Below are 22425 nucleotides of genomic sequence, written 5' to 3'. Positions count from 1 at the left end.
TACGTGGCTCCGTACTTTCTAATCAGAAAAAAATGTCTTAATACCACTTTAATTTAAAAAAAGGTAACAGGCAGAGCCGAGAATTTTTCCAGTAGCTGCCAGGATTCCTGAGTGTTCACTCTCACTGAGCAGCAGTCCGCCTTTGGGGGACATGGTCTTGCTTAGGAGACAGGGATGTTCTTGAGTCAGTTTGGGGGGTTCCAAGAGGAAATAGTCAGAAGCTTCAAAGTCAAGGAAGGCAAGGCTGACTGTTAGAATCAGCTGGGGAGCTTCCTAAAATCCTGTAGCCCAGACTGCACCACTGTCCAGTGAAAAGGGCAACTCCAAGGTGGGCCCAGGCGTCCGCACTTTTAAAGCTCCAGCGAGATTCCGATGTGGGGCCAGGGTTGAGAGCTACTGGACCAGACAAAAGGTTGGAGGTCTGTCTGGTCCACAGGGGTCTGGAGACTTTCTCATCCCCGATCAGAGGGCTTGTTGGGGTGGGGGAGAGGAGGGATGGAGGGATGAAGACAGGGAACAATTCTGAGATAAACCAGGGGTGCGGCAAGGGCTGGGTTTTATTACGGGGACTTTGGGTTAAACTGAGTCCTTCAGATGGAAGCGGGTGAAGTGTTGGGTGGGCGAGCAGGCACATACTGACCATTTTCCCCACCAAACGCAGTTCTCTTTTTGTCCTTTTTAGGGTTACAGAACAGGCTACACCTACCGCTACCCCTTTGTTCAAGAGAAAACCAAACACAAGAGCGAAGTGGAGATTCCAGCCACGGTCACAGCCTTCGTGTTCGAGGAGGATGGTGCCCCGGTGCCCGCGCTGCGGCAGCACGCCCAGAAGCAGCAGAAGGAGAAGACCCGCTGGCTCAACACGCCCAACACCTACCTGCGGGTCAACGTGGCCGACGAGGTCCAGAGGAGCATGGGCAGCCCCCGGCCCAAGACCACAGTAAGGAGGGCAGAGGGGCCCCCGCTGGGGAGGTCAGGCTGGAGGGAGAGTGTCCGGCACCTGTGTGGCTAAGCAGCTTTAAAAGGAGAATGGAACCAACCTCCCCTGAGCCTGCATTAGCAGTCTCCCCTTAGGACTCCCCACTGGGTGTCTGGGAGCAGCTGCTCGTTCCTGCAGAGCAGACCACCTGCTTTTGCACCTCTATGCTGAGTTTGGGGTCCAGAGGGTGGCTGGACCAGGTGATTCCCAGCAGCATGAAAATTTTCTCCTCTATCCAGAAGGGGCTTCTGGGATGTTCAAAGGATGGATATTGAGCATTTGAATTGTCCCTCTGATGCAAAACCAGGGAGTGGGTGAATGATACCTGTTTCTGTTACGTTGTCATCTTCCTTTAGAGCCCTCTCTCATAGAGGGGTGCTTGCTTTAGACATTAGATGTGTCTTACAGACCTGCCCACAAATTGAGTTTTTATGAATTTTTTGCTCTTTTCCTCCCTCCCACATACACACACTCTGACTCTTAATTTGATTTTCACTGATAAAGTAGCTGGCAGCCAAATAGAATAGCTCTTCATTAAAAAAGAGAGGAAGAAAGAAAGAAAAAGAAAGGAAGGAAGGAAGGAAGAAAAGAAAGAAAGGGAGAAAGAAAGAAAGAAAAGGGAGAGAAAGAAAGAAAGGGAGGAAGAAAGAAAGAAAGGGAGAAAGAAATTAAAGACAAGAAAATGAAGCCTTGCAAATTAACATCCACAAGTCATCTAATACTAAAAATGCAAGTGGCTGCCTGTCAAAGCTGGTCACCAAGGCTCTGTCCCTACTCTTAAGTACTCTTTATGGCCGTTGATCTGGGGGCCGCCTTTGGCTGCTGGGCCACTTGCTGCCCATCTCTGCTCGGGGAGACAGAGGTTAAAGAGGCCCAGGAGGTGGGAACCTGTATGTCTAGGCTTGCCGACCTTCTCAGTGGGCTGATCGGCCCAGATCTCATGGGGAGGACGGTGGGCCGTATGCCTTTGCCTCACCCACCGGCCTTGTGTGTGTTCAGTGGCTGAAGGCCGACGAGGTGGAGAAATCCAGCAGTGGCATGCCCATACGGATCGAAAACCCAAACCAATTTGTGCCTCTCTATACCGACCCCCAAGAAGTGCTGGACATGCGCAACAAGGTAAGGTGGTAGCTAATTACCCCGCCATCTCTCCTCCCTTGAGGGCGTGGGGAGGGGGATTCCCCGGGATGTGCCTGGCTTACCAACATCCCAGATGCCTCTGTGGGAAAGAATCTCCCATTTACTGGCCACACTCCAGGCCCTGTGCTAAGTGCTGTGCTTCTGTGGTCCTGTACAACCGAGAGGTGCTAGCTTGAGACATTAGATGTGTCTAAGAGACCTGCCCCCAAATTGCATAAAATTTTTACACATTTTATGCTATTTCCCTTCTGAGTTATTTTCAAGATTGCAAGATCCTTTAAATTTATTTCTCCACCTCTGCTTTACAGTGCACTCACTTATCTCTCTAATGTTACTTTAAAAACCTAAGTTGTCACAGACCACCTCCAATGGCTCAGATTCGCTCACAGAACAGCGTTTCGATGTGTGGTCCTCTGAAGGGCTTGCTTAAAATGCAGATCCCTGGGTCACCCACCCCTGGCCCTCCTCCCACTCCCACGGGACTTAGATTCAATGCGTGTGGAGTGGCCCCAGGAATCTGTAGTCTAAACAAATCCTGAGGGGCTTCATAAGAATATTAAAAATTTTTTTTAATTGAAGTATAGTCTATTTACAATGTTGTGTTAATTTCTGGTGTACAGCGTAGTGATTCAGTTACACATATATATACTCCTTTTCATATTCTTTTTCATTATAAGCCATCACAAAGTATTGAATGTAGTTCCCTGTGCTGTACAGTAGGACTTTGTTGTTTATCTATTTTATATATAGTAGTTAGTATCTGCTAATCCTGAGCCCCCAGTTTATCCCTCCCCACCCCCTTCCCCCAAGCTGTGGCCATAAGTTTGTTTTCTACATCTGTGAGTCTGTCTCTGTTTTGCAAATAAGTTCATTTGTGTCTTTTTTTCTTTTCTTTTTTTTTTTTTTAGATTCCACATGTAAGTGATAATCATATGGTATTTTTCTTTCTCTTTCTGGCTTGCTTCATTTAGCATCTCCCTCAAAGATCTACTATGCCTCGTTTCACTCTTCACCTCTTTCCATGACCTTCTGGGAGTGAATGAGAATCTGGTGTTTGCATAAACTGCTCATTCACTCTGGAGCAGCCATGGAGATTGTCTCAGGGTGGATGGACTGAGTTAGAAACAGAGGCTCGCATACCACTGGGTGACCTTTTTAGTGTGCCCTGGGAATGCTCCCTCCCTAACTCCACACCCTGTCGTTGGACAGCTAGCTCACTGTCCCCCTCCCTTTGCACACAGATTCGAGAACAAAACCGACAGGACGTGAAGTCGGCAGGGCCTCAGTCCCAGCTGCTGGCGAGTGTCATCGCTGAGAAGAGCCGAAGCCCGGTACAGCAGACGCTGCCCCTGTCTGGAGGGGAAACGTGTTTGCCTCCTGAGTCTGCAGTGCCCGGGGCTGGGCAGCAGGACCCCTGAGTCCTCACGCCCGCCTTCCCCTGTGATCTTGGGCGCTGGTGCTCTTGCTGCAAAACGGATGCTGTGAGGACTGGGGACACTGATCATCCCCCGTGGGCACCAGGCAGGGGAAGAGCAGCCCAGCCCGCCCACGGGAGTGATGCCGACTTCCATGCTTTCCCCATGGAACTCCCCTCTGCCCTCTGTCAGGGTCGTGCAAAGTGGGATCACAGGAGTGCAGCTGGCCGCTCCCAGCGGCTCCAGGCCTGCCTCCCCTGAGCAATTCTGGCTTCTGCTCGTGGCATCATCCGTCCATAGCTCTGGGAAGATGCTCGCGTGCTCTCAGAGGGGAGATGTGTAGATAAGGACTGGTGCTCCCATAGGATGGCAAGGGGCACAGACCCACATTGATTTAGAAAATAAAAGCTTGTTGTTTTCATGTGTGAGATAGAACAGTGTTTATCTAGTGCTTAGCAGAAAGGGTGAAGGTCAGAAGTCTGGCTTGTGTCAGAAATCATCACTGCTTATTGCAAAGTATTCCTTAGCAGTAAGGAGCCGGGGAATACAGGAACCACCCCTCTCTGCAGCAAACAGGGGTGATGTCATGACTTCAGATTGCCTACAGCCAGCAAGGTGGCCCCTTAGGGGAAATGTGAAGGTTATGTCCTCACCTCCACCCCACCTCAGCTCAGCCAAGAAGAGGAACATCAAATGTGCCATAGGGTCAAGGATAGAAATACCCCATAATAGTGGAGACAGATGAGAGTTCAATCCAGTGAGCAAAATTAATGAAAACCCTGCCATTTATACCGAGTGCTCTCCTCGGAGCCCCTCTTCTTGGGATTCTGGTCTTGGACTCTCTTTTGAATCCCATGATTCCTTAAGACAGGCCTGGTGCTGCCCCTCTTTTGGAAGGAGCCCATGGGCCCATCATCAGAAGACCTGAGGGGCCAGGGAAAGGTGGCCCGGAGTGCGAGGTGTGGGCCAGCTGCCCAGGCTCACCTCCCCGGGGGCTCATGTTCTTTGTCTCCTCCTTGGCTTCCAAGCACTGCCTTCTCAAAGGCCAAGATGAGGATGCTGAACTAGGAAAAAGCGCTGTAGAGTCTGAACTTTAGTCCCCGGCTTGAGCTAGAGGGGTCAAAGGATTCCTGAAGCTTACACGAGGCCCAGCTGGTGAGCCCCTCAGAGCCAGGGGATCCACAAAGGTGGTGAAACACAGTGATTTTGCCAGTGACCCTGCAGGGACCTGCAGTACAGGTCGGGTGAAGATCCAAGATTTAGGACCTTGGCCTCCTTGTAATTTATGACTGTGTGTGAAACAGGACTAACAGTTTGGACTGAGAACGCCAAAGCCACTGTGTGTTTGGCATGTGACTTACTGCTGTGTGCTGCGGCTTGTGCTGCTGGTGGGGAATCGGGAGTGAGGGGTGGGGCAGGTGGGGGGGTGTGCCTGGCATGAGCTGGCTGAGCCCACACTTTGCTTGCTGGGTTTTGGCTGACTGTGGGCCGCCGGCTGTATTTGCCTAGTGATGGCTTACGAGTGTCCACAGAAGAGATTGCAATAAAGGCGTGTCTTCCTTCTGCTTGGGAGCATCCTTTGGTTTTATTTCCAGGGTTAGAGGGAGGACCCCCTGCATTCGTCTAGGCAGTTGCAAAGAATCTGGGTCTAGCAGTGAGGCAGCCATGGGAAGGCGTGAACAACCCCCACCCCGAGGTCCTGAGCTGTTTCCAAGGAGCTGCATGCCATGCTGTCCCTAGCAAGACCACGGGCAGCCACATGAGTGTGAAGAAAACTCGGGCCTGGGCCCCTACCGCGGCGTTCAGAGAGCAACACACTCTGTGGTTGACTTTCAGTCTACAGAGAGCCAGCTGATGTCCCAGGGCCAGGCGGACACCAAAGACGAGTCAGAGGAGACGGTGCCCAACCCCTTCAGCCAACTCACTGACCAGGAGCTGGAGGAGTACAAAAAAGAGGTGGAGAGGAAGAAGCTGGAACTTGACGGTAAATAATGTGGGGGCACCGGTGCTTCAGGACCTCCCAGGATGGAGGGAGGGCTCTGGGTGGCCGGAGCCCTCCCTGCTCGCCAGTAGCCCTGGGCCCCATCCCTTCCTGCCTGCCTGGGCCCTGGCCTTGTCTTGCTTTCATTTTCAATCTTCATTTGCTTCTCTCGCTCTCTGTCTCTTCTGTGTCATGCCCTCAACTTGACCTTCCTGCTTCATCACTAAATAGATTCTTTTTGAGCATAATGCTGTTAACCCCAAGAACGCCCCTCATTGGCTCATGCCTGACAGTTAATGTGGCACCACCGTGACCCCCCGACCCTCTCCCCTGGGTAGAAGGAGTTAATCTATGTGGGGTGCTTGGAATAGTGCCTGGAAATCTGGCTTAGGTCGGTGAACATCAGACAAATGTTAGCTATAATAGTAGGATCATTATAATAATGATAATTATTATTAATGACCGATCAGATTTGGCATAAGCCTCTTAGCCTGGCAATCAGAACTCTCCACCCACTGAGTCCTTTATGTCAGAATCTCGGTCAGGCCCATCCCTCCAAGCTGACTCCCAGATAGTCAGGCTGCTGGTAGCTTGTTCATGCCTTTGTCCTTTTCTGTTATAGTTGCCCTTCTTGGCTTGCCTGATTGAACGTATCTACACTCCAGGCTCCGTCACAAACCCCTGTCTCTGTCCCCTACGTTGAGCTGTCTCTTCTCTTTGCTTTAAGTCTGGGGATCTGAGACACAGAATCAGCTCTTGGTTTGGTCCGCCAGGCAAGGCTTCCATTCCTTCAGGGCAGATCCGCCTTCCAAGCCCCGAGCCCCCAACCCCCACCGCCCGCCCAGAGTCAGCCCTTCTCCCAGGCACAAAGCAGGCACTAGACAAACCCTCCCTGACTTGCTTGGAGTTCTCAGGTCTCAGCTGAAAAAAAAGTAGATAGAAAAATACCGTGCTATTTTTCTCTGGAGATTGTTTGGGCTGAACATGTAAATGAGATAAATAATAAATGAGCAACATGCGAACAAATTGTGGGCGGGAATTCTGCAGTCTTGCCGTCCACATCAGGGGTACCATATTCCAACGACGAATTTGCTTTGATGGAAGAAACAATACATGACTCTCACTCCGCCCATTTGCCTTCCCCAGGATGTAGCAGAAATTAAAAAAAGAAAAAAAGTTAGGGGAAGCAGCTAACTCCAGTCGGGAGAAATGAGGATGAAGTAGGAGAAAGCCACTGTTTCAAAGCGCTCTCTCTCTCTCTCTGCCCATCTCTCCTCTGCTCCACCTCTGTCCTGAGGCAGTTTTCTGTGTTTGCAGGAGAGAAAGAACCCACCGCAGAGGAGCCTGGCTCACCTGTAAAGTCTGCACCTGCTTCTCCAGCTCAGAGTCCAGCCAAGTCCGAGACGAAGAGCCCCGCGGTCTCTCCCTCCAAGTCTTTGGATGGTGAGTGGAGCTGAGCAGCTGGGAGGGAGGAGGCTGAGACGGGTCTGCGTGCAAGGCGGGCAGGTGCGCACACCGCAGGGCCCCCGCCTTTCAACAGATGTTTCCTTCCTCCCAGAAACTCTTTCCCCTCTGCTATTTCTGGGGAACCTGATATAGGGGTTGTCAGCTTTTAGCTTGTTCCCTTCACAAGTTGTGGCAATACACCTTACGGTTTACGCCCGGTCTAGCAAGGCTGCGTAAGTTAGTGAGTGGCCCACGGTCTCCTCATGTCTCACTCAGACCAGTTTGGCTGATGGGCTTTTCTTAGAAGCACCAGCCCAGTGCTCAGACTTTCATGTGCACAGGGATCACCTAGGGATCTTGTTAAAATGAAGGTGCCGGAGGTCTGGGGTGGGACCTGAGTCCCGGCATTTCCAGCGAGCCCCCAGGCTGAGGCTGAAGACGTCCTTCTCAACCTTGTCTGCATGCTGGAATCACCTGCGGGGCTCAACGTGCCTGACACCTGCCTGGGTCCCACCCCCACAGTGGTTCTGAGTTGAGTGGTCTGGGGGTGAGGGCCGGGAAGAGCAGCTTAGAGTTTTAAGATCTCTACAGGTGAATCTCATGTGTAGCCCAGGTTGAAAACCACTTCCTTAGACACTAGATTAGAAAACTGAGTCCTAAGCCCAATTCAGCTGCTGATTTTAGAAAATCAGACCATCTCTATGCCTCAGTTTCCTTGTCTGTCAAATGGGGCTACTAAGATTTTCCCTTTTTAAGATTCTATAAGAGAAGTTGTAGATGATAACATACTTGAAAAGGGTAAAAGCATGGTTTAAATGTAAGATTGAATTACGGTTACGATTAGTAATATACATATGGTGGATAATATTATAGTCCATACCTCCTAGATCATGAAACTGTCTTTATTGAGCCCTTGGAATCACTCTGGGGCATGAACACTGCCCCCCTGGGTTCCCCGGAGCCCTCGCCAAGGAAGGCTGTACCCTATGCAGAGAGTACAGATAGATGGCCTGACAGAACCATCCCCCTCCTGGTTAGAATGGCCGGACACGTGGATGCTGCTAGACCCCACACCCCCTGAGCTCCCTCCGTAGGTGAATTGCCGCCTTGAGCACAGGCCCAGCGTTGCCAGGGGAAACCCATCTGCTTGAGGCCAGAGCCCCGAGTGGGTGTCCCATGACTGTGTTCATTGTTGTCAGCCTGTCTCCACAACGTCTTCCTTTCTCTTCCCATTTGTGCCTTCACCAAAGGAGTTTCCTCTGATTCTGAATACTTGTCTCTGTAGTGAGTATAGGGAGGCCGTTTACTAACTCACCCCAACACTCGCAATGCAGGGAGGGAGGACTTTTTCAAAGGACATATGTTGCTCCCTAATTTTTTCTTTTGCAACTCACAGCTCTGCCTTCAGGAGGTTTCCTGACTATAAAATTCATGACCAATTCCACACGTGCTGTGCATGGACTAGGCATCGCTCTAGGATAGACACACACAGGATGCACTCTTACACAGACTCCCATCCTCACACAAGCCACACCACCCACAAGCAACAAGCCCCCCCAGTGAGTGGGCAGTGGGACCAGCTGCTGGGTGCTCCCTGTGGTGGAGTGTTTATGGCTCTCAGGAGTCTATCTACGTCCCTGTACCTAATGCATGGGCCCCTCCAAGGAGCCCATGACCTCCTCTAGAGTTGTGGGCCAGAGCCTGAATGGCCTTGGGGAACCACCGCCTTATCGAGATGCATCAAGCACCTGGCCTGACTGCCGTCTGCAGCATCCTGACACCAACTGCAGGAAGACAGTCCCGCTGGAGAGGAGGCTCGTAGCAGCAGTGGGACAAAGGGTGGCAATTCCACTGCAGCTCTTGGGAGCCCCTGGGAGCGATCTCTGTGATTCAGTGGGGCAGAGGGTGGAGGGGGGCATGGGAGGGGCGAGATAACTGCTTCCCCACCCCCGCCGCCCGACACCATTCCCACGGCAGCCGGGTTCCGCTTCTCTCTGGTCCAAGTCAACGCTCTGTGGAGCAACACATCCTGGTTGAGTTGTTGGGAAAGACTTCCTGTAACACAGACAGAGCTTGGAAGCATGGACCGCCTTGGAGCAGACCCCGCCTGATAAAGCACCGCTGGTAGCTGTCTGGGGTGGCCGCTCCTCGGGGCAACAGGGCTGACCCTCCAAGCAGCATCTGCACTTCCACATTTAGCTCACCCCTCAGATCAGAAATGGCTTTTTCACCATTTGTCACCATGCTCTCAAAGCCTCTTGTGTTAAGTCACCTCAGTGTCTCTCCCGATCTGTGTCCCTGACTCCGACCCCATCAGCCTCTCTGAAGAGTCTTTCAAAGTCTCTTCCCTCACATCTGGCCAACTCTGGCGTCACCTTGTCTTTGACCAGCTCTTGACTGTCCCACCCTAGCTGCTGACTTCATCCCCCAGAGACCCCTGAGGAGCACTGGCTATGCCTGCAAAGAAATAGCCCTGCATGTGACGTCAGAAGGTCGGCTGTTGCTTACTGATTTAGCCATCTCAGATAAGTTGCTTAAAACACCACAGAATGGGGGACTGACACAAACCCTTGCCTTTCCTAACTCACAGCATTTTTATCAAGATAAAATGAGCTAATAAGTATAAAAGAAACTTGTAATGTGCTTATATAAATTAGTTCTCATTCTGTCCTGTGTTCTCGGGATTGTGAGAGAGAACATCCCACCTGCTGTTTTAATCCACTAAGTTTTGGGGGCTGTTTGTTACGCAGCCATAGGTAATTATTAAATCCTAGTGCATAATAAGAACTGGCTTGATGGAAATTAGTTCTCCTGTGGGTTGACTTGGCTCAGCTGGATTGTTCTTCTGCTCCGCTGATGTGAGCTAGGGCTGCAGTCATCTGGGTGCCTGACTAAACTAGGACTTCCCAGATGATGCGCTCATAGGTCAGGTGCCTTGGCAGCTGGAAGGCTGGGCTCAGATGGGACAATGGAATGGCTGTGTCTCTTTGTCTGTCTGTTTGTCTGTCTCTGTCTCTATCCACATGATTCTAGATCCTTTCCATGTGGCCTCTCCATCTGTGTCTCCATCAAGGTAGTTGGACACCATACATGGTGGTTTAGGGCTCCCCAAACTACAGAAGCAGAAGTTGCTAGGTCTTCTTAATTTTCCTGCCTGAGGCTGGCTCAGTGGCACTTCCTCTGCATCCTGTTGGTTCCTCTGAGCCACAGGGCCAGCCCTGTGGGAAGGGACCACACCCAAGTGTAGGCTCCTAAAAAAAAAAAAGAGAGAGAGAATGACACATGCAAGGATAAAATCAACATATTGGTAGCGGGTTTAGAGAAGGGCAAGTCCATTGTCAATGTCAAGAGAGGCTTGAACCAGACCTTGGGGAGGTGTATGCTTAGACTGGCAGATAAGAGTAGAGTGGGTGGTCCAGGAAGGGGGCGTTCCTGGAAGTGGACCTTGAGGACTGCAAGGCAAGTATTTGGAGGCAGAGAAGGAGTAGTGAAGAATCCAGTCGGTGAGGTAGAGGACCCAAACAAGCTCGGCGTCTCCCCACTGAAGCACCCCTATTCCTCCTCCAGCCTCTGCAAGCCTTTCAGTTCTTTGTCTCCCAGCTCACAAGGATGTGGAAATGGCTGCCACGTTCAGTCTTGCCCCAAACCACCCATTCTCCCTGTCTCCTCTCCCCTTCCCCCTGCTTCCACTGTCCTTGGTGTCTTTGGCCACCATCCTCGGACAGAGCTTCTGCTTTTCCAGCCTCTGCCCTACATCTATCTCCTACTCCCAGAATTCCAAGTGCCCCATCTAAGAGAGAAAGCTGGTGGTCCTTAGGGGATGGTGGACGGTGAGTTTCCATCTGCCCGTAGCTCCTGGATCCCTTCCCAGCCTGGTCTTCTAATAGCTGAAGACCACATAATTCTGACCTTAACTGTCCTGGGCTGTTAACAGAAGAGGGATCTGAGCTCTCAGAGCTGATCCTTGATGCTTTCCTAGGGTCCAATAAGGATTTATTTCTAGAGCCCTGTCCTGCTGCCCCTCCTCTTGGCCAACCACACCCTCCAGTGGCCTCTGTCCCCTCCAGCTGAGGGAGTGGGGACCTCAGTTTGGAACCTGACTCCAGGGTCCCTGATGCCTCCCTGCCCCACTTTCCATTTGCTGCTGCTCCCCCAAACAAGTCACAGCATGGCAGCTCTCTGAGATGCTGACGGTGCGCTTGGGGTGGCTTCATTTTCTGGATGGTGAGAAGAACCCTGGGTGTGCTCTCCTAAACCAACACACAGATGGGGCCGCGGCCGTGGGTGAGGCTGAGAGCAGGGCGGGTGTGGGTGGAAGATGCTGTTGGGGTGAGGGTACCCATCACCACCAGGGCAGGAAATGGCAGCGGGACAGAAAGGGGGAGCCCTCTAATCCAAAATCATGTTCATGGAGCTGGAAGGCAGATAACAAAGTCATCTGAGAGGGTGAGGCTTGAGAAACACATCCTCATGGGTCATTCAAATGAGGGTCTGCATTGAGTTGCACGGTCATGGGAGTTACAGGAGCCCAGGAGGAGGAGAGTGGGGACGGGACAAAGGCCAGCTGTTTGTTTACCGTCTGGGTCCAGTTCAGCGTAGAAGGCTCTGGCTGGGACAGACAAGAAGAGATATGAGGTACGGTGTTGGCTTGGTTAGAATAAAACCATTCACACATTGATTTGTTCGCTCATGCATTCAGCCATTCATGGTTTCCACAAACATTATCTCCTATAAGCCAGTTACATAAATAATTCGACAGTCTTGTCTAATTTATTTCAGTTTTGAGGAGGGAGATAGGCAGAAAAAGGAAGCGTGATTGTTTTACAGCTGCTATGATGGAAATTTATACAGTCGGGGCAGAAGGAGAAGGAGTGACAAATTCTACCTGGAAGCCGGGATGCGATCGGGAAAGACTTTCAGGGAGGGTTAGCACTCAAGTTGACTCACTGTGTGGAGTGAAGATTGGGGACACGGAGAAGAGAGAGGAGGGCCTTCCAGACGGAGGGGAACAGACTGTGATGGCAAGGAGGGGACCCGGGACCAGAGGGGTCATGAGGTGGAAGAGCAGGAGAAGAGAGGAGAGTGGTCAGGGAGAAGGTCGTGTCTGGGCTGGCCTCCTGCGTTGGAGAGCATTGCCAGTGATGACCGTGGGAATGCAAGAGGGGAGGGGAGGGGAGGGCAGTCAAGGGCGTTAGAGAACTTGGTAGCTGGATGGTGGCTGGATGCAGGCCAGGCAGTAGGAAGGCTGGGAGCTGGGGGCCAAGGTCTCTGGTACTCAGGGACAGTCCTCAGGAGCCATCTAGGGGAGGACTTTGACTTGCGCAGAGAATTTCAGAAGTTACAAAAGACCTCATTATAAGAGCCTGCCCAGATAGTCAAACTAGCCCATTCTGTTGTCCCCAGATTTACCCATCTGTCCCATCTTCCATGGAGCCGTACATTTCTCTGGTCTTTACCCCAACAAGAACCCCAGCCTTTTCCTAACATGTATGTGTGTGTGTGTGTGTGTGTGTGTGTGTGTGTGTATTTTTTTTGCCCCACTCCTTCTGTAAGTGACACCGGTCACACCGTCCCCCAGTACCCGCACTCCCTCCTAGCAGAAGGGGTCAGGGTTCCTCTCTGTGACCTGATACCCCTCACACTCACACACGCTCCGCTCAGTTTCACACAGTACAGAGAACGCTAAGCTGGGATGTCTGGGGGCTGAGGTCTGCCCACTTTGTTTTACCCAGTTTTCATATCTGTAAAACCATCTGTAAAACTAGCCGATCTCTACATCCCTTTCACTTCTCAGAGTCTATGGTTTTATAATTTTCCCTCTGCCCTCCCTGCCCGGGCATTTCGGTGCTTGCATGGAAGCGGAGTAGCGGGCGGTGGAGGGGAGAAAGGGTGGCGGGGAGGGTTTCGTTTCTGGCCTGATTGAACAGGGTGGCAAACTGAACAGGTTCCCTGCTGCTAGAATGAGCCAGTCAGGCCTCTTCCCCTTGTGGTTAATCCTTACATCTTGGAAACGCAGGTCCACGCCCCTCGGGGAGCTCCCTCCTCCCTTGGCCGGCCTCAGATACTCTCCATTGTTCCAAAAGCTCCTCATTGGTGTAGGAAACGAAATGGGTGTGAAAACATGTCATTTCCATATTTTTACTGGTGAGACTGAACCAGTTACAACAATTCTCAGGCACCTCACCTGAGTTGGGCGTGATGCCCCCCCCATAGCGTCTCTGTAGCCTGCTCCCTCATTCCGTGCCTAGGAAAGCTCTCAGTCGGTCCTCGCTGGGTGATGCCACGTTTGCACATTGTTACCTGCTCACATTTGTAGACAAGAGCCCAGAGTCACTAACCTGCCAACGGGCTGTTTGCCGGGCAGGCCCTGTGGAAGGAGGTGAACAGAACCCCCTCCCCCTCCCCCTTACAACCTCAGCATCCCCTCCCACTGCTCAGGACTGACTTTATAGAATTGCCTAGAAATGGGTCTGTTAGCTCCAGGCAGAAGCTCTCGCTTGAATGAGATCTCATGGGTCCTGTCTTTGGATCTTTTTCTAGAAGACATGAAGAAGACGGAGACAAGCCCAGCCCCCGCGGAGCCCGACACCACGCAGCCAGAAGGAGTGGTGGTCAACGGGCGGGAGGACGAGCCCACGGCAGAGGAGATCCTCAGCAAGGGCCTGAGCCAGATGACCACCAGCGCCGACACGGACGTCGAGACCTCGAAGGACAAAACCGAGTCAGTCACCAGTGGCCCCATGTCCCCGGAGGGCTCGCCTTCCAAGTCTCCCTCGAAGAAGAAGAAGAAATTCCGAACCCCATCCTTCCTGAAGAAGAGCAAAAAGAAGGAGAAAGTGGAGTCCTGATTCGTGGCCCCCTTGGGCTCCCGTCCGCATCCTCCCCCTCCCCTCTCCCCTTCTCCCATCTCCGTCCCTGGAAGCCCGGGGCCAAGGAGGGGTCGAATAGGACCCCCGATCACACTCTGACGGGAAACTTAGAGATCGCCCGACCAACCCCTCGTTTTACGGTTGCCCCACAGAAACCAGGTGACTTTCCCCAGGTCACACAGCTAGCGAGTGGCAGAGCCGGCACTGGAATTCAGGTCCAGCGCTCTTTCCACGACACAACACTGCCTAGTTGTGGGCCGCCTTTGTGAGGATGCTGCCCCCGATCTGAGCCCAGGGCGAGGGGCCAGCATCGGCCACAAACTCTCACCGGTTCAGACCAAATCAGACAGGTCAAGGCTTCCCAAGCAAGGTCCTTTTCCTTGCCGGAACCCAACCTCCTGCTGACAGAGCGATCACTACATTTAGAAATCTCTCTTCTCTTTTCCATGGGGTGACTGCCCCGCTGCTCACAGTAACCAAACTGACCTGTCCCGTCCCCTCCACCAGAAGTTAATTCTTGTTCCTAAGGGCTGATTGCTTAGCTTGTGCTCCCCCAACCACTAACCCTGAGCTTTCTTCGTGGAACCTCTAGAATGAAGAGTCGTAGGGAGTCGGCAGGTGCAAGGGCAAAGCAAGTCAGCCGTAGGGTAGGAGACGGTTTAATCAATCTAAGAAGCCAGGAACTGGACCCATTCGAATTGTGCAGCTCAGGCGCTTCAAAACTAAAACCAAATTTAGCTTAGAAAAAAGGTGTCTCATGCTCAGGGCCGAAATTTGAGGGAAGTTTCGATCCTCTGTTGGCTTTGGGTTGTACAGGAGGGTCAGAACAGTACAGGATGTGCTCAGCCTTTCTAGGGTTGCCTGACACTCGGAGCAACGTGGCTGTCCCTGTCGTCCTCAAGTGTGGCATCAGGGCTCCCCTGGCCTTCCCTCAAACCTAGAAGCCCTGGCCCACAGACTGGAACTGGCATCTTACCCTAGGCCCCTAGACCCTTGGCCTCCTCTGGGTTCTGACTCAGTCAGTCTGGGTCCAGCAGGGGAGAATGAGATGGGCCCTGCAGAAACAATTGTCCTGGACCAGCTATCAGAGGAATGCTCGGGTGTCCCCAGCCCTGTCGCCCTCTGTCCATCCCGGGGCCTGTCATAGCCCCAGATGTAGTTTTAAAACGCCATCACTATCTTTTCATACTCTTCCCTGGGGCCTTGATTCCTGAGCATCACTGGCTCCTAGAAAGTAGACAATCCGTTCCCTTTAAAGCACAGTGTCTTCAAAGAGTATTTTCCCTTTCTGTCCTGATTTTTGTAAAACTATTTTTGAAAGTTCTTAATCACAGTTTTCCATCTTTGAGCACTTACCCCCCCCCCCACACACACACACACTGTGCAGGCTTCACAAGCATTATTCCTTTAACCCTCGAGGTAATTCTGTGATGTGGGTCAGATTATTCCTATCTTATGGGTGAGGGTACTGAGCCCCCAAAGGATAACTGACTTGTTCCAGTGACTTGGCTAGAAAGCTCCAGAGCTTAGATTTGAGCCCAGGTGGGTCTGAGTCCAGAGTCTTGGCTCTTATCAGCTGTGATGATCAGAAAACTTTAATCCCCAGGGGCGGCTGTTTTAGTCCAGGACCTGTTTCTGTGACGGCTCCACTGCATCGTGTGAGCACTGGAAGTGGAGGGAGGAAGCTACCCGCATTCTGCCTCGTCAGGTGAATGTGGCCTGTGGCAGGGCCAGTGGGGACGTCTGACAGGAGAGGTGAGAGCCTTCAGCCTGCAGGGGCAGGAGACACCACCCACAGTTGGGCTATCTCTTGAGAAGGAAGGAGACTGACACCTGACTAAGGAAAAGCCAGTGCTGTGTGTGCAGCGGAATTCTACCCAGATCCCTCTCTCCGCTCCGCTTCTGACTGAGTCACGTCTTGGGCTGGGCCACCCAATGGTCAGGGGCACCGAGGGCTCAGAGAAGTCTGTGATACGGCAAATGCCTTTCAAAGCCAATCCTTTGATGCCTTCTTAAAGAAATCAATTTCACGTTCATTCATCGATCCCAATATTTGTTAAGCATCCAGTAAGCACTACGCTGCCATTAAAAGAAAAGGGTCATTGTGATGAGAAAAATCAGCGGCAGGCAATGCGAAGAGAAGGGTGGAGCAGACAACCATGGAGGCAGCTTTTTGGGTTTGAGTGGTTGCAGCTCAGAGACGGTGTTGATTGGCGCTTTGCTTTCTGCCAATAATTCTCTTTACTCCTTTTCCAACAAGGAGGCCACACTTAGGTGAACACGCTGGAGCCTTGCAGGAGTTTATGCCTTGGGTCCACCTTACATCCATCCATTTGTTCATTCCTTACTCATTTAAAAACCAAGCATGAACTTGGGTTGTGCCTCACTCCTGAAGGCAGGACGCAGTCCCTGCCTGGAGGAAGTTTATCGGAGGCACGAGGACGCGTTACACAATGGACAAGGGTGCGGAGGAGGCATAAGGAAGCAGTGATTTACTGTCTTCCAGGCCAGAGAAACCTTCCTGAAGGGAGTGATGGATGAGTTTGGTTTTCAAAACAAAGAGGAATTTTCCAGGACAAGAGGATTAGCAGGACATTGGTGATGAGGGAAGAGCATGTGTGAAGACAATGAAGCGTGAACAGCCAGGACGCATCCGCTGAGTATTTCAGTGCCTCCTGGGCAGAATGTGCGAGGCAGGGGGATGGGCGGGGCTGGGTCATAAAGTTGTAGAAAGTGCGAAGGAGCTAGATTTGATCACATACAGGGTTTGGAGCTGCGGAGGGCTTGCGACCAGGGTAGATCACAATCGGGTTGCATTTTAGAGGAACTCTTTTGGTGGCTGAGTGGAGGGGACGGCGCTGGAGGCACGAGAGGTCTTGCGACCAGGCTGTTCCGCAACGTGAATCGTGGTTGGTGATCTGCCTTCTGCTGCATTTTCCTTTGTAGCAAATAGTGAGCCTTCCAGCACAGAATTCATTCCCTTAAAATTCTCTGGATGAGGCATCTTAGGAGAGATTTTCAACCGAGAGAGGGGACTATTCAAGGATCTAATGCATAGTGCAGTTTATGGTTCTATTTGTCTTGGTGGAGAGTTGCAGGGAGAGCTGTCCTGGCGAGTCATCCTGCCCGTGTCTCATCCCAGTGTCCCAGCAGGACGTAGCAGGCGTGTCTCCAGGCTCGAGGCTATGCGCTGAGCGCTGCTGAGGCAGAGGAGACGTCCCACCAAGACCGCGGGCTCTGAGGGTGCGAGGAAGGGACAGCCTTTGACTAAAAGTTGGCTAGTATCTGTCTGGAGGAAATGTATATATGGAGAGCTCAGAATTGTGAGGCCACCAGATGGTTTCTAGTAAAGTTTGAATACGCCACAGAAAAGGGAGGAGAAGATGTGGACGAATCTGCCGGTTGCAGATGCTGAGATGAATGGAGAGGTTTCTGAGCCTGTTTCCCTGGGAAGACGGGCCGGGGTAGGAGTGAGGAGGCAGAGGGAGCGATGGTTACGGACAGACAAGCTTGGATCCAGTGACTCCACGCACCGGCGGCGGGCATCCAGCAGTGATGCGTGAGAACCATCCACACCATGTGACCTTTCCTCCAACTTTGCAAAACGCGCCACCAAGAGACAACCCCCAGCCCGGATCCGGGCTCCCTGAGAGCCTCCTGGCCTGCATGTGACCCAGGTCACTGTCCGACTTCAGGCAGGTTATACACAGATGAAAACGACCTTCCTGAACACTGCTGTAAGATTTTCCTTACGTCTTCCTCTGCAGACAAATTCTTTTTAAAGTTCTTAGGGGGGTTTGGATGAGATGCCTGGACCAGGAAGAACCCCACTGGAAAGCATCTGGTTATGTCTGCGGGGCCTGGAATCCTGCTCCCTGCCTAGTTCTGTGTCACTCACTCCTGAATGTGGCATTCAGATATCACTCTGCACTGTCATCACAGAGGGCCACTGCTCTCGTCAACACAGGAAGAAGGGCAAGGAGACCACTTCTTTGGTGGCTGTGGATTTGAGAGGACCATTCGCCCAACAGCACAAGCCACTCCTAGAAGATGAGAAGGAAGTTTGGGTTTCTCCACTGAGGTATGCATAGAGCTGGAGGTACACAGAGCCTCCTCCCCTCGGCCTCTGCGCCATCTTTTGCACAAGTGTGAATTTTATGTTCTAGATCCAGGCAGGAGTATTCGCTTTTTGACGCTTGCACAGATGAGAAAACGTACAGCCTTCCTCGGGGTGCTCATGCGGGGCAACCTCAGTCCCCGGGGCGGCTGGTCTCCTGAGCTGCAGTTGCCCCTCTGAGCGTAGAGGAAGGAGGTCTCCTTATGTCTCACCACTTGAGCCGAAGCAAACTCTCTAAGATGGTAACATTCTAAGAGGCTGAGAGGAAATGAGGGAGGGGATAAATCTAGACTTTCCACGCCCCCCCCCCCCCAGATAGGACAGGGCACCCCTCGATTCCAAACCTGACGGGATATCATATTGCCACTGCTCCACATTATTCTGAAAGGGATCCTTTAAGACGAGGAGTCAGAGGCCCCACTGGCTAATGAAATATACCCGTTGGTTAGTTACCTGTGGGCAGTTCCACTGGGGCCGCAATATGCACATGCGCAGTACACAGGAGTGATGATTCCCGAGCGCTGCCTAAGCCAACTGTCCGCTTGGAGGTGGCGTGCTTTTTGCCAGAGCTGAGGGCACACGCGTACAGCCCTGTCACCGATGCCCACCCAAGCCCCTGGAGCCTCTCACAGTGAGAAGCCACGCCACCCCGGAATCAATGTGAGGATTTCAGGCGCAGTGTCCCTCTCGCGTGGAGAATGTGTCTTTCATCATTTTTATATAGACAGGCTTCCCTTTTTAGGAATGATTTGGAAGAATCTCCAGGTGGGGGTTTTCTTAAAAATACAGAAGCAGAGGTTTGCGTTGGTCTGTATGTAGGAGCTACCAGGTTTTGTCAAACTGATGTCTAGCGCACTTTTGCCTTCAGGACTGCCCCCAAAGTTGGGTCATCATTATGAGAAACGGGGGCCTGAAGTTGGATGAGAAATGGTCACCATTACTGACACGGGGAGGGACTCGGGTGTCGCTGGAATGGGGCCCGTTGTGGGACAGTGCTGGAGCTTTCCCACGGATTCTCTCACCCACCGCTTCCAAGCAGCAGGATGAGGCCCACTGTGATGTGGACAGTCCCCTCTCGGGAAGTAAAGAAAACATTGTGAGGGCTTTGGGGGCGGTAGGGGACTAGCCCAGAAAAACCTAAACTCTTCTCCCTGCCAGTAGATCATCTCGTGTAATTTTTAGAAGCTCAAAGTCCTGATCTTCTCTTTTAAAGTGAATCAGGAGGAAGACAGTTACACCAAGGGCCGAGGGGCCCCATTTCAATACATCAAAGGCCTTATAAATTGGGAATGTATTGGGGGACCCCATCCCCACATTTCAACTCCTCCCCACATTTCAACTCCACCCCACACCTATGGGCCCTTCATTGTGGGTGATTAATCTTCACAGGCTCTGCCCCACCTTTAAATTCCAGCCATCTGGACTACACTGCTGAGTCCCCACCTCCCCCAGGAAGAGGTGGGGCCGGGAGAAGAAACGGTCTGAGCCTGGCCACCTGGTGGGTGGCGCAGGGGTCTAGGTAGACTTGTGCAGTGCTCTCTGAAGCTGTGGATGGTTTCGGTGAAATGTCTTTGTCTGACAATCGTCTTCCCTTGTACATACATGATCTGTGTTGAGCTTTCCTTTGTATTGTGAAATTTCAAATAGGGGTTCCATGTAAATACTGTTTCTGCTACTGAAATGCCAGCCCCCTGGATTCATGCATCCTCCCTACAAATGGTTTTGCCTTTCTCTCTGCTAACACTTTTTGAGCCACTGATGTGCAGATTGATTAGTTTCTTGGGCTTTTATTTTGCAATTTTATATATATAGACACACACACATATATATATAATATATATATATATATATTTATGGGTTGGTTTTGTACAGTTTTCTGTTTGAATCTCTGAGCACCAAAGCTGCCCTTGGATTTTCAGGAGAACTTTCCAAAGCCACTTCCTGAGCCCCCTCCCGCCGCTGCTTTGGTGTCTGTGGTGCCGGGTGGTATCTCCGCCGTGGATTTCTGTATGTATGTGCTGTTATCTACCTGCAGATATTACCCTAGTAAACCTACCGTGCTTGGCTTCCCGGTGTGTGACCCATCTCTGTCGGCCACCTACTTCTTCCCGCCCCCACAGGGAGCAGAAGCCAGAGGAGGGCTCATCCCACTGCACGAGACACTCTTCTAGTGGACACCTCACACGCGGAAAGCTGGACATGTGAATCATTGCGTTCTGACTGGGGAGGGAGGTAACAATATGCTAGTTCCCTGGAAAGAGAAAGGCCATGTGGGTTTGCAAACAGCTCTGTGGAGGGAGATCAATTTCAGTAGGTGAGGATGGGGAGGGGGTTGCAGAAACAGACATGTGGGTGGTCCTGGCCTGGAAGCAGCAGGGACAGATTCACAGGCCAGAATGGTAAGAGATGTCAGGCCAGAATCAGGGGGCTGGGGAGAGCCAAGATGTCACTCCAAAGGGAGAAAGGGGAACAGAGACACCAGGGCAGTGAAGAAGAGGAAGAAAGTACCATTTTCTCCCCGACCCCCAGCTCATCTTTACTCAAATAAAGAGCCCAGTATTTGTCGGGTGTCCACACACATCGGTCAGGCGCTGTTTAAACATCTTGTATGTAGCATCTCAGTTAATCTCCATAAAACCAAGAGGGCGATCCTTTCATTACTTATTTTACAGATAAGGAAACAGGCTCAGAAACAAGGAAATTGCCACGGGCCACAGATTAATATGTGGGAAGCCCAAATTCAAACAGAGGTCTTCTAGCTAACCAAGTTCTTTCTACTGCTGCCTTCTGCCCAGTGTTCTGAGCAAAGATATCTCCATAAAAGCAGCCTCCGATAGTCACTCCCAGACCCACTGCTTCTCCAAAGGGACCTGTTCCCCCAGTTCAGCCTCCTCCTACATCCAAGTGCCACGAAGCCCCCTCTGGCTCTTTCCAGGGGCCCAGACTCTCCCCTACCCCCAAGCCATCAGTTTCTCCTCTTCTGAAATCACCAAGGAAACCACCTGTCAACACGACCTCTCCACGCTGCCATCTCGCAGCTGTGTGCACTGATCAGGCCAGGGACCGTAGTCAGTGTGCTGACACCCCTTCAAGATGCTTGCTGCCCCTGAAGGTGGCGGTTGAAATTCACAAGTTGAACCCCCAAGCCCCTCCCACCTAAATTTCCCAGGCGCAGACTGAAGGGGTCCAAACATAGGAGAAGACCGCCTTCTACCTGCCAGAAATGCTGAGGAATTTCTTCAGCGTATGTAGTGCAGGATTTAGGGCCAACTAGTGCAAAAGGAGAGCCTACCCGGAGAGGAAGGAGGAAGGACCACAGTGGAAGCCAGCTCGCACCTGCACTGGAGCTAGCTGATGGCATGAGAGACACCGAGGAACTGGGGACACGTCGCGTGGGGGGCGATCCTGGCCACCAGGTGCAGGGTTCACACAGCTGGGACCCAGTTTGCAAGGTCAAAGTAACAAGGGGGGAGAGGGCATGCCTCAGCACCAGGATCCTGACAAGGGCCAGAGTGCCGTGACCCCATCTAACGTGGTTCCCCTAATAAACAGGAAAAACGGAACTTTGAGCCAAGTTATTGCAGGTTCCACCGCAGCCACACGGATAACTAGATCTCTAATCTGACAAAATGTAACCATCAGAAACAGGAATCTTTCCTTTTCTCTTCCTTTGGACCTTTGGACAGGGAGCCACACATCTCTGACGGGAACCATCTTTAATCTGATAGAGAGCTCACTTTTTCAGGAATAAGCATGGAGAAAAAGAGTGCGGTGATGGTTTGGTAGTTCAAAGCAGAAGCCCGTCTGAGAAACGGTAAAAACATGCTTCTCAATGAAGCCAAGTTATGGCAAAAAGCAGGAGGAAGGTTAAGGAAATCTCCATGAATATCCGTTTACCAGACAGGACTAGCCAGTCATGAAAAGGCAGAACTTTAAATCAAGAAAACTTTTTTTATTTTTTTGGTGATGAAAAACAATGTCATATTTTAAAACAAGGCTTGGGCCATCAACAACAGGTTGAGCATTGTTGATGAGGAGAACATAAAGCTAGGTATAGACAGGTAAGGGTTCCACGTCCACCACTCGGAAAAAAGTAGCCAATCACGTGTCCAGTTGATTGGGAAATCCCGATAAGTGAGTAACTCAAGAATGGGAAAGACATAGGATTAAACGGTGGTAGTGAGCAGTTATATCCAAGAAGTTTATAACTATATTTTCATTGTTAATATAACAAACTTAAAACAACTGTCTAAAAAGTAGTCACGAGCACACACACACACAATTTGGAACAGCAGAGAGGTAAAATATGCTAAATTTATCATTATTGAGAAACAGGATCTAATAGATTATTTCATTTTTGAGACTGTTATAGGAATACTGGTTCAATTACATATAAAGTTATGAACTTAGAGATGATTCATAAAAATTTAGAGAGAATTTTCATTAAAAGGCAATACAGCTTCCAAATCATTGAAGAG

At 51.4% G+C, this 22425-nt stretch overlaps 1 protein-coding gene across 2 annotated transcripts in view; it reads left to right on the top strand.

The window, feature by feature from the left end:
• ADD2 (adducin 2) overlaps nucleotides 1–20013 on the top strand; it is a 95883-nt gene extending 75870 nt beyond the window's left edge. For both annotated transcript variants that reach the window (XM_074341283.1, XM_074341282.1), the window contains exons 11-16: nucleotides 683–940; nucleotides 1979–2098; nucleotides 3361–3450; nucleotides 5371–5518; nucleotides 6833–6958; nucleotides 13502–20013. In XM_074341283.1, the coding sequence (XP_074197384.1) occupies nucleotides 683–940; nucleotides 1979–2098; nucleotides 3361–3450; nucleotides 5371–5518; nucleotides 6833–6958; nucleotides 13502–13809 (1050 nt within the window). In that variant the 3' untranslated portion in view covers nucleotides 13810–20013. The remainder of the gene's footprint in view (nucleotides 1–682; nucleotides 941–1978; nucleotides 2099–3360; nucleotides 3451–5370; nucleotides 5519–6832; nucleotides 6959–13501) is intronic.
• The last annotated feature ends 2412 nt before the right edge of the window (nucleotides 20014–22425 follow it).

This window comes from Camelus bactrianus, chromosome 15 (genome assembly GCF_048773025.1).
Source record: "Camelus bactrianus isolate YW-2024 breed Bactrian camel chromosome 15, ASM4877302v1, whole genome shotgun sequence".
Lineage (NCBI taxonomy): Eukaryota > Metazoa > Chordata > Mammalia > Artiodactyla > Camelidae > Camelus > Camelus bactrianus.
Note: the sequence above shows the minus strand (reverse complement) of the source record. Positions and strands in the feature narration are given on the sequence as shown.